The sequence below is a fragment of the Microcebus murinus genome, chromosome 3 (genome assembly GCF_040939455.1).
Source record: "Microcebus murinus isolate Inina chromosome 3, M.murinus_Inina_mat1.0, whole genome shotgun sequence".
Taxonomy (NCBI): domain Eukaryota; kingdom Metazoa; phylum Chordata; class Mammalia; order Primates; family Cheirogaleidae; genus Microcebus; species Microcebus murinus.
In genome coordinates this window covers 93,963,878-93,980,930 of record NC_134106.1, presented here as the reverse complement: position 1 = coordinate 93,980,930, position 17,053 = coordinate 93,963,878, and the positions used below count along the sequence as shown (strand labels likewise).

The following is a 17,053-nucleotide window of genomic DNA, read 5'->3' as shown; positions in this document are numbered from 1 at the left end:
TATATACCTAAGAGTCAAATTGTTTTGTCATAGGATAGGTATATGTTTGTTTAGTTTTAGTAAAACTGCCAAACACTTCCCAAAGTGATTGTTTCATTTTACACTCATACTAGCAATGTATAGTAAGAACTTCCAGTTACTCTGTATCTTTACAAACATTTGTTATTATGAGTTTAATTTTACCCATTCTGGTAGTTATCTAATAGTATCTCACTGTGGCTTTTTAATTTACATTTATTTCCATGATTAGTGATGTTGAGCACCTTTTTATATGTTTATTGGCCATTCAGATACCTCTTTTGAAAGTACTTATTGACGACTTTTGACCACTAGTAAATTAGAGTAATTTTTCCTTATTGATTTGTATGAGTTCTCCATACATACTGTATACAAATGTGTTTTTCAGAGATATGTATTATGAACATCTTCTGCCATTCTATACCTTGCCTTTTACTTTCTTAATGGTATATTTTTAATTTTTATGAAACCCAGTTTATCAGGTTCCCATCCTGTTCTTTCCATTAGTAATATTCTTGTTTGGTCCATGCTTTTTTACATATATTCCACTTATTCTCTTTGTCATGTCTTACAGTATACTATCTATACTTAATACATCTTAAGAATTCTGCCTGTTTAAAAAAAAACCAAAAACAAAAAAAATTTAAAAAGTATTCTGCCTGATTCACAAGCTACTTGTTTGCCCTTTATGCTTAACACGAGTTTCATATATTCTTTTTCGCTGTCCTTTACAACATAATTGAATCATATGCATAATACAGCAATCATATATTACAAATATATATGAAATATTTATGCTTGAAATAGGAAAAAAAATAAAAGAGTTCTCCAATTGAGAATAGAGTAAATATATTATGGTATATAATGGAATACTGGTTGTTAAAGATGGGAATATAGATCTTTACTGGCAAAAATATGTCACTTTATATTGAGTGAATAGGGTTCTAAAACATACACAGTATATGTGTTTTAAAATACATATAAGTATGTAGTATTTTCTATATGCATACAGAGAAATGTCTAGAAGAATCTTCTCCAAAATATTAAAAGTAATTTTCTGAATGTGGGAATTGGGGTACTTTTGCTTTCCTCTACTCAATTTTTTGTAGTAAGGGTGAGGTTGTTTGGGAGGGATACTATAAGAAGATCATATTTATAATCTAAAGAAAAGGCAATCAATCATGGTTTTAAAATTTCCAGATTGCCAGCATTATGCTCTGGAAAGAATATAGCCTTTGAAGTCAGATAGACCCAGATCCATTTACTAGCTATTTACAGTTGAGTACTTAGCCTGCCTTAGCTGCAGTTTCCTAGTCTGTAGAATAAGGATGATAATAAATATATTAGAGGAGGTAAGAATGTGTGCAAAGGGCCTACCACAGTGCCAAGATCACATTAGTGATCTAATAAATGTTCTTCTACCACCACATTTGATAAAGTACTTAATTCTCCTCTTCCCTCTATTTCATTATTGATATTGTAAATGGACCTACTAAGCACAGTGCTGGAAAGTCCTAGGAGCTGCAGAGGATTCTTTCCAAGCAGGTTGGTTCATGCTACCTTGATTACAGGAGCTGTGGTCCAACAAAGCTGATAGGGGAATCTGATCTTCCCACTGTCTTCCATTATAAAGTTGAAAGTATAGTATATGCTACTGGAAAAGGTTTTGGCACCTATATCTAATAAAATCATTTTTAAATAACTAAAACTTGAGGTTAGACTGCAGTTTTACTAAACTTTAGTGCATGTAAGATCATCCTAGAGCAATGGCTCTCAATTCCATTCAGACCTAACATCACCTTTTTTATAACATCCATGTTACTATCTTGAAATCCATAGATAATATACTTTATTTACACACATTTTTAAATCAGCATAATTTCTGACAGTAATATAAAGGAGAAATGAAAGGGAAGTAGTTATAATTAAATAATATGTATAGTTGGTTCTCCTTACTGTGGGTTCCACATCCTTGGATTCAACAAACCACAGATCAGAAATATTTGGGGACAAAAAAATGGATGGTTGCCTCTGTGCTGAACATATACAGACTTTTTTCTTGACATTCTCTAAAAAAAATAGAGCATAACAATTATTTACATAGCATTTACATTGTATTAGGATTATGAGTAATCCAGAGATGATTTAACGTACACAGGAGGATGTGCGTAGGGTGTATGTAACTACGCTATTTTACATGAGGGACTAGAACATCATCAGATTTTGGTATCCAAGAGGGCAAGGGATGACTGTGTTTCAATATACAAATGCTCTAGTATGATTAACTTTATGACATAATGTAGTACTCAGATGCTTTCATGTATAAGTAGACTCACTGTGAATGTGGCAGTTATAAATGTGTTGACAACCAAATGCCATGAGCCACATGACTATTAATGATGTGATTTTCCAAAATGGTGAACAATTTTTGGTAAAGTTCTGGACTAAAACAGCTCATTTTCCTCTAGTTTACACAGTGATTGAATTCCTGTAAAATTTAGTATATATTAAGATCCTGCAGAAAATACTCTAAATATACAATTTGGAATTAAGAGATTTTGACTCAGGGGGTCTAGGATAGAGCCCAAGAATCTCTTGGTGGTGACTCTGATTCAGACATTCTGTTTTCTAAAGGAACTGGGGGAAGGAGGGGTTATCCTGGAGAGGGAACCTAAGATAATAAACTAGAAACCAAAAGGTTGGCCATTCTTATGCAGTATAATATAGCAGGAGGAGGGAAATAAGGAATCTAGAATAGGAATATCTCAGTTTCAGAAACAATGCTGGTATTTGTAATTGCTTAGCTTGGTGCAAATTTTCTGAGTCAATTTTCCTCATCTCTAAAAATGGGTATTGATACCTTCAGTATTTGAGGGGTGGGACTGTGGTTTCTGACACCCTTTGAAGCATGCTTGCTTTGTTTATGGTGATTATTATAAAACTCCTGATAAAAAGCAGTTTGGGCCAGTCTGGGTGGCTCTGTAATACTAGCATTCTGGGAGACCAAGACGGGAAAGTGGCTTAAGCTCAAGAGTTCGAGACCAGCCTGAGCAAGAACGAGACGCCCATCTCTACTAAAAATAGAAAAATTAACTGGGCCTCATGGCCCTGTACTCCCAGCTACTTGGGAGGCTGAAGCGAGAGGATCCTTTGAGCCCAGGAGGTTGCAGTGAGCTATGATGACGCCACTGCACTCTACCGGGGGTGACAGATTCTGTCTCAAAAAAAAAAAAAAAGAAAAAAGAAAATGCTGTTTGTAAAATGAACATTGCTTAGTATCATAACGCTATTATTCACGCTTGGGGACAATCCGAACAGGGTGTCATCACTTTCCTTTAAACCCCACTGTTTTAAACCAGAGGAAGCAAGCCAGAAAGATTCAGGCTTACTAATCCCTTCCGTCACCAAACAAACTATACAGGCACCAGCTCAGAATCTGAAAACCGTACTGGATTCTGGCTCCAGGTGCCCCAAGACCGGCAGTGTGGATTTGGAAGAGTCATTTCACTTTCACTGGCTTAGTTTACTTAGCTTTTCAGCTCCCTCTGTTACTCAACTACTCCATTCCTCTGTGCTTCCTCCTTTCCCACACCTGCCACGGTCCTTTTACCTCTCTGGTGACTTTTTCTCTGTGTTCCTATCGCTTCCCTCACTTCACGTTCCGCGCCGTCTCTCAGATTTCGGTCACCGGTTCCCAGGCCATACCCTTGGCTTCTCCCCTTTGTTCCGGGATCTCGGGCAGTCCTCCCGCAACGTCCGGGCTACTGCCCAAGATCCGGGAAGGAGGTGTCCCACGCCCAGCCCCGCCGTGCGCTCCTGCAGCTCGGGCTCTGGGCCGCGCCATGCGCCCTGGACCCCGCACCTCCCAGCGTCCCGGTAGCTCGCCCTCACCTCCCCGCCCCTCTCTTAGCATCCCGCCCCTCAGCTCCGAGCTCGCAGACTATGGAGCCGCGGGGCATGGTGCCCTGTCTCTCGCCGGAGGGTCTTCCTCCTCCTTGTCCGGGGATGCGCAGCTCGGGCAGGGTCCGTTGCCACCGAGTCCGGAGCGCTGCGCCATCCACGTGTCCAAGAACGCAGCGCCCGCCCAGCCCAAACCCCGCAAGGCCGGCGGCTCCCAGCCGCGGGAGCTCTCCTCTTGCAGGCGAAACCCGCGCTGGCTGGGGAACAGCGCGCCTGTCGCGGGCGGCACGTGCGGGGCGCCCGCGCCTGGCTGCAGGGTGCGGGTGCGCGTGGAGCCAGCGAGCCAGCGAGCCCGCGTGAGAGGAGGGAGGGTGGGCGTGCGGGTGGGCCCGGGGAGCTGCGGGAAGCAGGGGCCGCGCGGCAGTGTTGGCGGCGGGACTGCAGTGCCACCTCTCCGAGAAAGCCCAAACCCTCACACGCCCGCGCGCGCACGCACGTGCACACGGAGACCGAGGAGAATACTAGCTAGAGCCTGTGAGTGCTGGTTGCGTTTTAGCGATGGCTTCTGCTCTCAACAGCAAAATCCACCCGCCGGGGACTTGCCCTGGCTCCAGAGCCGACGCCCGCGGTGGCGCCGGCTGGAGAACGGACTGTGATCCCGAGATGCACGTGAAAATGTGCAAGAAGATCGCCCAGCTCACCAAGGTAAGGTGGGGCGCAGCGGGCCGGGGAGCCGCGGGCCCGGGGCGCCCCGAGGCACGGAGGGAGTGCAGATGCACCCCGGGAGGCTCGGGCCGAATCCGGAGAGAAACTTTATCTCAGAGGCCAACCAGGGAGGGAAGCGGTCCTAAATCTGGGTGACTTGACCTTCTGGAGGCACCATTCTCAAGCAAGCAGAGAGGACCCTTGCTAAGGAAACTCCCCCGCGACCTTGCTTTGCTGAGCAGGTGGTCTGTGCTTTTCCCAAGGTGGGAATGTGAATCGAGTGCGTGTGTGCGTGCGTGCATGTGTGTGTGTGTTCTTTTGCCAGCTTTGCTCAAGTGATCGTGCCTAGAATGTTGGGATTTCATTCAACTGCCGTACTTTCCAGCTGGGGAGGTCATGTGAGCTCTATTTAAACACTTGATACATTTATTCCTTCATTCAACAAATATTTGAGTCATTTGTTGAGTGTCAGCAGCTTGCATGGCACCGTACTAAACCTGGAAGGAAGCCCGGGGGACTTACTATCGAACTGGGTGCAGGGCTGTGTGGCAGCATAAATGGGGACAACCACGATTCACCATATAATTATAGGATTAGAAAGGACCTTGGGAGATCACCCAGCCCATCTCTGTACCTCATCACAGGGCCCTGAGTGAACCTCCTCAGACTGTGTCTTTTTCAAGAAGACCAGCAAGATGCCTCCGGTGCTCTTTGTTAACCCTCTGCAGCTTCTCAATTAGGAGCTCCTTGTCAGAGATTCCCCCTCCTGTGCCTTGTGTGCAGATGAAGAACATCCCTCCCTGTCTCCTATGCAAGGTTCCCAGTGGATGAATTTTGCTATTTGCCTTGGAGTTTCCTTTTGGTCTTACAATAGACTCCTGACACTGTGCCTGCCAGTGAAGGTCAGGTCTGGGTTCTGTCCAGTAGTGTAAAGAGCATGCTGTCTCCCCTCACTATCCCCCTGTCACCTCCCACACCCGCTTTTTGGTGGGATCACGGGCATTTCCCCCCTATTTTGCCAGAAAAAAATAAGGCACAGAGGCTTGGAATCGAACACCAGCAGCCTTCTCCCACACCTCCCATTAACTTCTCCAAGTTCTTTGCAGATGAGCCTGTCTCCAATGATCTCTTTTAGTCAAGGGCTGAAAAAAGGGAATGAAGATAACCCCTTGGAAGCCTTGGCATGTACAGGAGGCACTATTTATCTAACCTGCATTAATCTAGTGACATCTGCCAAAAAAACCTATCTATTCAAGTAGCTGGAAAGGCACTTGGCACAGTAGGCATTTTCTATATCTTCAAAGAATCTAAAATATTTTTGAAAAATACAAGTTTTGACATATTGAGGAAAAAGTATAAGATTTTACTGTATCATCAATTACTAAATCTGGTTTTTCAGATTATGAGTGCTGTAGAAGTAGAAACAAAGGATAAATCAGTATGGGCAGAAATAATTAGGGGAGATTTTCTAGAAGAGATGATCCTTGAATTCAGCGTGAATTTATGGAGTGTCTACTATGTGCCAGGCACTATGCTAAATTTTGGTGGCATAAAAATTAGTAAGACATGGCCCCTGTCCTTGTGGTATGACAAACACATAAACAGATCATTTCTATATATAATATGGTGATTAATCCATTTATTAATATTTGTAGCACACCTATCATGTGCCAAACACTGAAGATACAGCAGTATAGGAGGCAGACATGATCCTTGGCACATAGTAGGCAGTATTTTTTAAAGTATATTCTACCTTGGAAATCATGGTTGATTCTTACTTTGTAGTGCCTGTCTTTACTATTTTCCATGCTAATTGCTTAAATTAGAAATTTTTGTTATTGATATGTAATCCGTCTTTTGGCTACTATTTATATTTCATACTATTTTCCATACCTTCATATTTAATCTTTCTATGCACTTTATTTTAGTTGTATCTATGACAGGTGAATGTAACCCATGGGCATTTATTGTGATTACTAATATATTTGGGGCTTATTCTTCCATTATATCTTGAGTTTTTCACTTGCCATTCTTTCTCCTTGCTTCTTTTTCCTTCGTTGCTGCCTCCTATTGGGTTAGTAAAGTGATCTAAATGCCATCGCTGGTTTGAGAGCTTTTGGTTTTATTTCTGTTCTTCTTGGAATTGTCTTTTATTTTTCAACATACACACTTAACTATAATTTTTTTCTAACAAAGTTATCATGTAATTGTTTCTTCCCACAAAAGAGTTTTGCATGCTTTTCCTATTTAACAGCCCTTCCCTTTCCCATCTTGGTATTGCTGTCTAGAGTATTATTTTACTTTTCACATTTAAAAATAGCTTTTATAGTTAAATGTTAATTAAATTTACTGACATTTTATCAATTTCTCTGCTCACTTTTTTTTTTTCTTGAATCCAAAACATTCCTTTGGGGTTCACTTTTCTTCTGGCTGAAGTCCATCCTTTAATAATTTTTTCCGTAGGGGTCTCAGTGAGGAAGGGAATTCTTTGTATCTTTGAAAATATCTTTATTTTCAAATGTCTTGCTGTTGTATGATAATTTATTTGGGTATAAAATTCTAGTGAGCAGCTATTTTGCCATAGCACATTGATGATAATACTCCATTGTCTTCTGGTACTCTTGTAATTGTTGCTGGTTCAAAATTCTATTGCCAATCTAATTTTCCTTCGTTTGCAGATAATCTGCCTTTTCTCCTTGATAGCGCTCCAGATTTGTTTTGTTTATTTCTGATGTTCACAAGTTTCATTAGGACTGTCTTGGTATCAGTTTATATCCTTTGCAAAAGTAGAAGAGTACTTTCTATTGAGGATTTCTGTGCTTTGTTTAATTTTGGAAAATTATTAGTGATTTTTCTCTTGAAATACTGCTTCCAGGCCTTTACCTCCATTCTCTTTTCTGAACTGCCATTAAGTAGGTAAGAAAGCCTCTCCATAAATATCCTGAAATGATATTTCAAAAAATTTGTTTTTGTCTCTGTGTTGTGTCCTAATACGTTCCTTGATCCTGCCTTTCCATTTGCCAATCCTATAAATATTTTGTCCAGTCCAGAGTTTTTTCCCATTTATTAAGTTTTTAGAATTTCGGTAATTATAGTTCCCCTTTCTAAGATTGCTATTCCTATTTCCTTTCCGCCTGATTTTGATTAGTAATTTTTTTCATTAATTTTATAGCTTTATTGAGGTATAATTCACATATCATAAAATTCACCTGTTTTAAGTGTATATTTCAACATTTTTTAGTATATTTACAGAGTCATCCAGTTTTAGGACATTTCCATCACCCCGAAGAAATTCTCCCTTGTGCCCATTTGTAGCAATCCCTGTTCTCACCCCTAGCCCAAGGCAATCATTAATCTATTTCCTGTCTCTTTAAATTATCTATATATGAAATCATACAGTGTATGGTCCTTTACATCTGATTTTTCACTTAGTTGCTAAATCTTAGCGTGATTATTTTTGAAGTTCATCCATGTAATAGCACATACCATTAATTCATTTCTTCTTATTGCTCACTTATTTATTTCATTGTGTGGCTATACCATGTTTTGTTTATCTGTTCCTCAGTTGATGGGCATTTACAGTTTTGGGCTATTGTGAATAATGATGCTATGAACATTACATTCTTGTGCAAGTTTCTGTGTGCTCTTTGGGTGGATACCCAGGAGTGGAATCGTTTAGGTTGTGTGGTAAATTTATGTTTAAATTTTTAAGAAACTTGCAAGTTGCTTTGCAGAGTGACTGTACCATCTTACGTTCTTCAGCCTACTTCTTCAGCAAAATCTAATACATTCCCATATACTCAGTACTCAAATCGCAGTGAACACCTCTTTCCTTATTCCACTACACACTCATCTGTTTTTCCTCTTGTGGTTTCCACTCCTGAAATGTCTTCATCTCTAAAAGCTGATTTCCTGCTTATCATTTAAGTCCCACCTCCTCCAAGAAAAACCTTTGAAAAGCCTCACTTTTGTGATTAATAACATGTTAATTGTTAATTGTACACTAATTACTTTTTCTTATTTACCCGGTTAAATAACCTTGTTAAATGTAATTAAAAAATTAAAAAATTAAATGGTAACCTTGTTAAATGTAATTAAAGTTTCTGCCCACAGATTTGTTAAAAAATCTTTCATGATATTTATCTCTATTTATATTATAGTTGGTTTGTATATAGTATGGAGCTTAAAAAAATAAATTCCTAATTTTATTCATAATATTCTACAGCTGGCGGGCACTCAGTCTGTGGTAGTTTAATAAATAAATATCTATTTATACAGTGATCTAAAGTCCAAGATGCACTTTAAATCACCTGGAGAGCTTTTAAAAACACTCCAGTTAAAGACTTGACAACTAAATGCAGTGCCTGATCCTAGGTTGAATTCTAAACTGACGGGAAAATTGCTACAAGTTGATGATTGAGTCAATTGACAAAACTGGAATACAGATGGTAGAGAAAGAAGATAAAAGTATTTGTATCAATGTTAAGTTTACTGGAGTTGACAATTGTACTGTAGCTATGCAAGAAAATATCCTTATTCTTAGGAAATGCACATTGAAGCTATCTTACTTTTAAGGAAGCCTGGGGACTTACTCTCAAAGCATTTCATTTTATAATAAAATATAGAAATTGAATAAATGATAAATGGGACAAAATGTTTCAAAAATAGGTAATTCTGAGTAAAGGATATGTGGATGTTCTTAGTACAATTCTTTTGCTGTCAGTTGTTTCCTAAGTTTGAGATTATTTCTAAATGAAAAGTTAGAAACAAACTATGGCCTGGTGCGGTGCCTCATGCCTGTAATCCTAGCATTCTGGAAGGCTGAGGCAGTATCACTTGAAGGCAGGAGTGAGAGACCAGCCTGAGCAAGAGTGGGACTTCATCTCTACAAAAAATAGATAAATTAGCTGGGTGTGGTGGTGTGCACCTGTAGTCCCAGCTACTCAGGAGGCTGAGGCAGGAGGATCGCTTGAGCCCAGGAGTTCGAGGTTGCAGTGAGCTATGTGAGGCCACTGCACTCCAGCCTGGGTGACAGAGCGAGACCCTGTCTCAAAAACAAACGAACCAAAAAGCATTTGAGGGCCCATGCCCCATCTTATAAGGAGAGGAGAGAATGGTGACAAGAATTGGTATTTTTTCAAAGCCGTTCAACAGAATTGAGAATCACTGATTTGGTGCAATTGAAGGTTGAAATAGTACAGTGCACACAGAGGAGTTAATTGGGAGAGCAGGAGGTTCCAAATCCATTCCCCATTAAAGCCTTTAGGAAGCTTTTGGTCTTGAAGACATCAGGCAGGTTTGCCCAGCCCTGTCTCTGTGCCTGTCCACCTCCCTCTGGTTTTGCACCGTCCCAGGAATCTCCAGCTGATTTTTCATTTTGCAGCTCTCTGCACAACCTCAACCCCAGAAGAATTGGAATTCCTTCTACCCCAGCTCCAACTTTCAAGGAGGGATAGAATGTCTCACCCTAAATACAGTCTTTTTTTTTCTATTGAGACAGAGTCTCACTTTGTTGCCCGGGCTAGAGTGCCATGACGTCAGCCTAGCTCACAGCAACCTCAAACTCCTGGGCTCAAGCGATCCTCCTGCCTCAGCCTCCCGAGTAGCTGGGACTACAGGCATGTGCCACCATGCCTGGCTAATTTTTTCTATATATTTTTAGTTGGCCCATTAATTTCTTTCTATTTTTAGTAGAGATGTGCTCTTGCTCAGGCTGGTCTCGAACTCCTGAGCTCAAACGATCCGCCTGTCTCAGCCTCCCAGAGTGCTAGGATTACAGGCATGAGCCACCACGCCCGGCCTCCAAATACAGTCTTAATGAAGACCTTTTTATTAATATATTAAAACAAGAAAACGAGTGGGAGAATTTGGGCTCATCTCCATGAACCATCTCTCCAACTGAAGGCTGACTCTCCGGAACCCCAGACCCCACACGGGGAAAGCAGGTACCCGTGACAGTACCTCTCATCTGGAACAATTAGAGGAAATGTACCCAAGAGGAAATGAGCAGGCTTCTTTGTGCCAGAAGCTGTCAAGCTCTAAGTATAAGGAGTAAAATAACCACAGGGGACCCTCTGAGTCACCCTTGTTTCGAATCTCTGCCAGTTTATCAGAAGACTCTGCAAGAGCAAAGTCTAAATCAAGTGCCTGCAACTTCTGCGTGGTAGTGATATCATATGGTTCCTCAGTTTTGTGTACTTTGCAAAGCCTTTGACATAACTTATCCTTTGTATGCACAGCAATTCGGCGTGGCCACAAGGGAAGAACCATCACTTATTATTGAGAGAGGGAGAATCTGAGGCAGATTCTTCCCTGATGTCACATTAATGTATATTGACAGAGCTAGGACATCCGTCTAGTGTTGGGTGTGTGTGTGTTTTGGGGGTTGGCGAGTGCTGGGAGGTTTCTTCCCTGTTCATCCTTATTTTTCCATACCCTCTCCCAATCATCATTTTTCCCATGCAGTGGGGAATATATATCTAATTAGTGAGCACACACCCTACTCTACCCATCAATTTTACAGGGGTACATGCTGTGCAGGGGGAAAGCTGCCGCGGCCTAGTGTGGTGACTGCATAGGTAAGTGTCAGGAATTCAGCTTGGCAGTGGATATATGGCACAATCTCCAATATTAATCGTATTGATAATAAACAGCTTCACGCCTTGGTCTTGTATTTCAATTAGTTCACGGTGGAAGAGGGATTTTATTTATTGGGCCTTCCTAACGACCAAGCAGACAGATCTTAGGATGAGTCCAGTCTTGAGGAATTTGGTAAAGTGTTGTAGTAAATAATTCCTTCATTTGGCAAAGCAAATTAACCTGAGCGTGGGAACTTTTAAATGGCAGTGTAGAACTTATCTGTCGATGCAGCCTTCAATGGGAAGTTCAGCAGGTCACCCTTTCTGGCACAGTGGCATAGGCAGACCACGAGGACTGTCTCCACATGTCCCAGAACCTTACCAAGGTGTATTTAGGGCACATTAGCAGAGACAGTGATATTGGATGTGGGGGTGGGGCAGGAGAGCGGTAGGTATAGGATTGGCGGATGTAATGGGGAATAGTCCCTAAGTATAAAATCAGAAATATTAAGGAAAAATAATTATAATTTCTGCTCAAAGTTATGTTTTTTTTTTTTGAGACAGAGTCTCGCTTTGTTGTCCAGGCTAGAGTGAGTGCCGTGGCGTCAGCCTAGCTCACAGCAACCTCAAACTCCTGGGCTCGAGTGATCCTTCTGCCTCAGCCTCCCGGGTAGCTGGGACTACAGGCATGCGCCACCATGCCCGGCTAATTTTTTATATATATATCAGTTGGCCAATTAATTTCTTTCTATTTGTAGTAGAGACGGGGTCTCGCTCTTGCTCAGGCTGGTTTTGAACTCCTGACCTTGAGCAATCCGCCCGCCTCGGCCTCCCAAGAGCTAGGATTACAGGAGTGAGCCACAGCGCCCGGCCTCAAAGTTATGTTTTAAATGAATTTAAATTTGATTTGTTTCTAGGGGGCTACTTCTTCCCTTGTTTATACTAATGAATATGATTTAAATAAGAATAAAAATGAAGACATCTGTAGAGTTAACGAACAAGTTTGGGGTTAACTTGGAATGTTCTTCCTCTCGATCCTTGTATGGCTGGTGTTAGCTAAAATGCCATCTCTTCAGAGGCCTTTTCTGACCTCCCAATCCAAAGGGTCCAATTGTCCTCATCTGTAACCGGGGAGAAATTCCACGTTGGTGATTTGCTGTGAGGCTTCACCAACATAAGGAATGTAAGTGAGCATCGGTTACAGCCTGATGTCAGGCAGATCTTAAGCTTGACAGATGTTCATTTCTCTTTGCTTTCTGGGCCAGAGGAACTGGGGAGGGTTGAGGACTGCTACCTGGTTGTCACAGCAGTAACCTGAAAAAAGGCCAGCCCTTCTCTGGGACTGAGAGGCCAGGGCAGTGCTGCAAGGCAGTGGGAGTGATGCCTGTTGCCACAGGAGTCCTCAGCAACAGGCTGTCACTTGAGCCCTGTGTTTTCATGGCTTAAAGGTGTGGAAGTTTTATTGCATCCACTGACTCCCGTTGCTTTTCTGAAAATATCCTCTGGCTTGCAGGAGCTTGTTTGGGGGCAGATATTTAAGTAGTTCCGTACCAGTTTGCTTTAGGACTCTAGATTTGAAAACTGCAGATCTGTTTCAACAAGCCCTCTCTGTTCGAATCTTTTAATTTAATGATATAATTCATGGTGTAAAAGAGCTTTCTCTCTCTAATCTTTGCATCATACCACAAGATAGTATGAAGTACACTTTAAGTTGCATGTCCTTGAACCCTACTAAAATGCCTGGACTTTTGCATAACCAACCATTCTGTCTCTCCACTTCCCCCCACCCTTCCTCCAATCCTTTCTTCACTCAGAGTGATCCTAAAACTGAATCAAACCCTCATACACACCCCTGGTGGGAATATAATATGGTACAACCACTTTGGAAAATAGTTTGGCAGTTCCTCAAATGATTAAACAGAGTTCTCATATGATCCAGCAATTCTACTCCTAGGTGTATACCCAAGAGAAATGAAAACATGTCCACACAATAATTTATACATGAGTGTTCATAGAAACATTATTCATAATATCCAAAAAGTGGAAACAAACTAAATGTTCATCAGCTGAGGAACAGATAAATGAGATGTTGTACAAAGTACTACAGAGGGTAGTGGCTAAGGAATGCATGGTTTCTTTTTTGGGGTAATAAGAATATTCTAAAGTTGGTTGTGGTGAGAGCTCATTAGCTCTGAATATACTGAAAGTCATTGAATTGCATGCTTTATGGGTGAATTGCCTAGTATAAGAATTACATATCAGTCAATCTGTTAAACTGAATTGTGTCTATCTCCTGTTTAAATCTAGTTCTGGTGACTTTGACTCATAAATAAATAACCAATCAGTTCACCTTCATTCTCCACTCCCACCTCCACCTATACAAGCCACCTCACCTCTGGCCCTCAACTCCTGCTGCGGCCTCCTGACTGGCCTTGTGGTCCCCTCCGGCCCCCTCACACAGTGGTGAGAATTTTTTCTGAGTGTAAATCAGAGCCTGTCACTCTTCCATTGAAAACCCACCAGTGACTTCCCGTGGGATGAAATTTTAATTCCAGTTTCACTTGGAATAAAATTTGCTCACCTATAATAAATTCTTTATCCCAGTCACCGGAGGTGGCTCCTGTCTGCCTCTCCGTGTCATCCTGTCTGCATCTCGGTGTCATCCTGTCTGCCACACCAGCCTTCTCTTAGGCCTTCAAATGTGCCAGGTTTCTGCCTCTTAGAGCCTTTGTACTCTTGGGTCCTTCTGCTGAATCCTGGCACTGCTGACTCGGCTCAGGTGTCTCCCCAGACTAATGCTGCCGCCCGCCCCTCCCTTCCAGCCGCCTCAGCTCCATCTGCCATTTGCGTTTTTTCCTTTATCTGTTTATTGCCTAAGGGCAGGGCTTTCTGTCTGCTTTGTTCTCTCCTATATACCCTGCGTCTGGAACAGTGCCTGGTAAAATAGGTGCCTCACAAGTATTTGTTGATGGACTAAATGAACAAAACTGTTCCTAGACCTCCGTCAAATTTTAACCACAGCCTATGATCATCTTACGGGAGAGTGGGGAGGCCCCATTCAATGTTCAGGCCCACAGAAGGCCAGAACTCAAGAGGCACCAGCATCTCTTCTCAAGGTTTTTGAGTGCAGTGGCAAACTGTCCGGCTCTGACAAGTAGTCCTCTGCCATTTGCTCCCAAGCTAATATCTGACTTAGTCATTCTCAACCCCTGACCACAGAGGCAGGATCTGTTCAAACTTGGTGCCTCCGTTTGAGCAGATGCAGATTCCTTCAGGGAACCAGAATTATAAGGCAAAACAAAAACAACAATGAGAAATCAGTCACATACAGAAAACATACCCATTTTAGAAAAATCAAAAATACAGATAAGCAAAAAGAAAAAGATTTTATGTTTTCTTTAATTTTTTTTAAGTGGTTGCGAGGGGTATACTCAGTTTTCTTTTTTGTTGTTGTTTGTTTTTTTTGTTTTTTGTTTTCTTGTGGAGATAGAGCTCTTATGGTCCTGGGTAGAGTGCAGTGGCATCACTGTAGCTCACTGCAACCTCCAACTCCTGGACTCTAAGTGATCCTCCCACCTCAGCCTCTCAAGTAGCTGGGACTACCAGGTATGTGCCATCAGGCCTGGCTAGGTTTTTTTTTTTTTTTTTTTCTTTTTGATATAGACGGGGTCTTACGCTTGCTCAGGCTGATCTCGAACTCCTGAGTTCAAGCGGTCCTCCCCCGTTGGCCTCCCAGAGCGCTAGGATTACAGGCATAAACCACTGTGCCCAGCCAAGAGAAAGATTTGAAAGCACCCAAACTTATAATGAGTATAGTGATATAATAACTATTAACATTTATACATATCCTACTAGATGATTTCCCCTGCAAAGGGAGACATGTATTTTTTAAAATAAAGTTGTATTATATATAACTATTGCATAACCTGGTTTTTTTACCCCCCTTTGCAATAAATTTTGAATTCTTCAATGTACTTTTTTTTTTTTTTTTTTTTTGAGACAGTGACTCACTCTGTCACCTTAGCTGGAGTGCATTGGTTTACTGCAGTCTGGAATTCCCAGCCTCAAGCAATTCTCCTGCCTTGGCCTCCCAAAGTGTTGGGATTACAGGCCTGAGCCACTGAGCCATAATTTGTAATGGTTATGTTAGTACTCCATTGTATGGAGACTGCATAATTTAGCTTCATTCATTTAAGAAATGTTCACTGAGCACCTGTTATGTATCAGGTAAAATCCCTTATCTCATGGACCTTATAGGCAAGAGAAGTAGAAAGAGTGTAAACAAATAAAATAGAAGCCCTTTTATTCAATGTCACTTTTGAATAATTGAAAAATGAAAACCATAAAGGAAAAAAACCTAACACATACATAACATATTTTTAAACTTAAAACAGAGCCCACAAACTACGGCCCACAGGCTAAATCTGGCCCACTACTCTTTTTGTATGACTTGCAAGTCAAGAATGATTTTTACATTTTTCAATGCTTCAAAAAAAATCAAAAGAAGAATATTTTGTGACACATGGAAATCATATGTAATTCAAATTTAATGTCTACAAATAAAGTTTTATTGGGGCACAGCCATGCCTATTTTTTTACAGATTTCCTAGAGTAGTTTTTATGTTAAAATACCAGATTTGAATACCTATGACAGAGACTGACCAAAGCCTAAATAAGTGCTACCTGGTCCTTTATAGAAAAAGTTTGAGGACCCCTAATTTATTTATTCAATTTTTTTTTTTTGAGACAGAGTCTCACTCTGTTGCCCCAGCTAGAGTGCTGTGGCATCAGCCTAGCTCACAGCAACCTCAAACTCCTGGGCTCAAGCGATCCTCCTGCCTCAGCCTCCCGAGTAGCTGGGACTACAGGGATGCACCACCATGCCCGGCTAATTTTTTCTGTATATTTTTAGTTAGCCAATTAATTTCTTTCTATTTTTAGTAGAGACGGGGTCTCACTCTTGCTCAGCTGGTTTCAAACTCCTGACCTCGAGTGATCCACCTGCCTCGGCCTCCCAGAGTGCTAGGATTAGAGGCGTGGGCCACTGGCCGAGGACCTTTAATTTAAAATGTGAAAATGAGCCCAGGAGTTTGGGGCTGCAGTGAGTTATGATGATGACACTGCCCTCTCCCAGGGGCAACAGAGCAAGACTGTTCTCAAAAAAACAAAACAAAACAAAAATCCCATGTAAATGAACTTCATTCACTAATCTTTTAACATAAGCCTCAGTTTTAATTCTTTGGGAATGACCTATTGGTTGACACTCCACTTTATTAGTCTTATAAAAACTGCACCCAGTAGTTAGAGTGATTTTTTTTTATTTCAAGAAAATATGAGAGTGGGTGATCTTTTAATAATTTATCATCCAAACTGGGACACTTCTGAGAACGAAAGGGGGAACTAAACCAGATAGGTAGGGCACTGAAACAACAGGTGTAAACAGGGACTGTTCCAGCCTGACCCAAAGGTAAGGTCACCTTACCCATAACCATCAGTATTTTTTCCCATTTTGGTGTCTTTCAAGTGGAGTATTAAGAATCTAAAACACATGTAAAACAATGTAAGTTCAGAATCCTTCTAAAGCATTAAAACTTGTTTCCCAGCCTTTTTCGCTTCTCTGGCACACCTATTTTGATGCCAGGTTTTTTTGTTTTTGTTTTTGCTTTTTTTTAGTAACTTGCCTTTGTTGAGTTTTTCCAAAGCATTCAACCCAGTTTTCATAGGAACAACAACTTTCTTTTCACCTTCATATGTAATTGACTTATCATGGTGTTAAATTACATAATTACAATAACAAATACAACTGACATAAACAGGTGGCAGTGTAAGCACAGACAGGCTGAATAGCATCA

The 17,053-nt window shown here is 41.3% G+C and overlaps 1 protein-coding gene across 1 annotated transcript in view; it reads left to right on the top strand.

Moving 5' to 3' along the window:
• Positions 1-4,347: 4,347 nt before the first annotated feature.
• The window catches only part of FAM184B (family with sequence similarity 184 member B), a 113,111-nt gene continuing 100,405 nt past the window's right edge, over positions 4,348-17,053 (top strand). Inside the window, exon 1 of the mRNA XM_012737526.2 lies at positions 4,348-4,623. Coding sequence (XP_012592980.1) covers positions 4,477-4,623 — 147 coding nt within the window. The 5' untranslated portion in view covers positions 4,348-4,476. The remainder of the gene's footprint in view (positions 4,624-17,053) is intronic.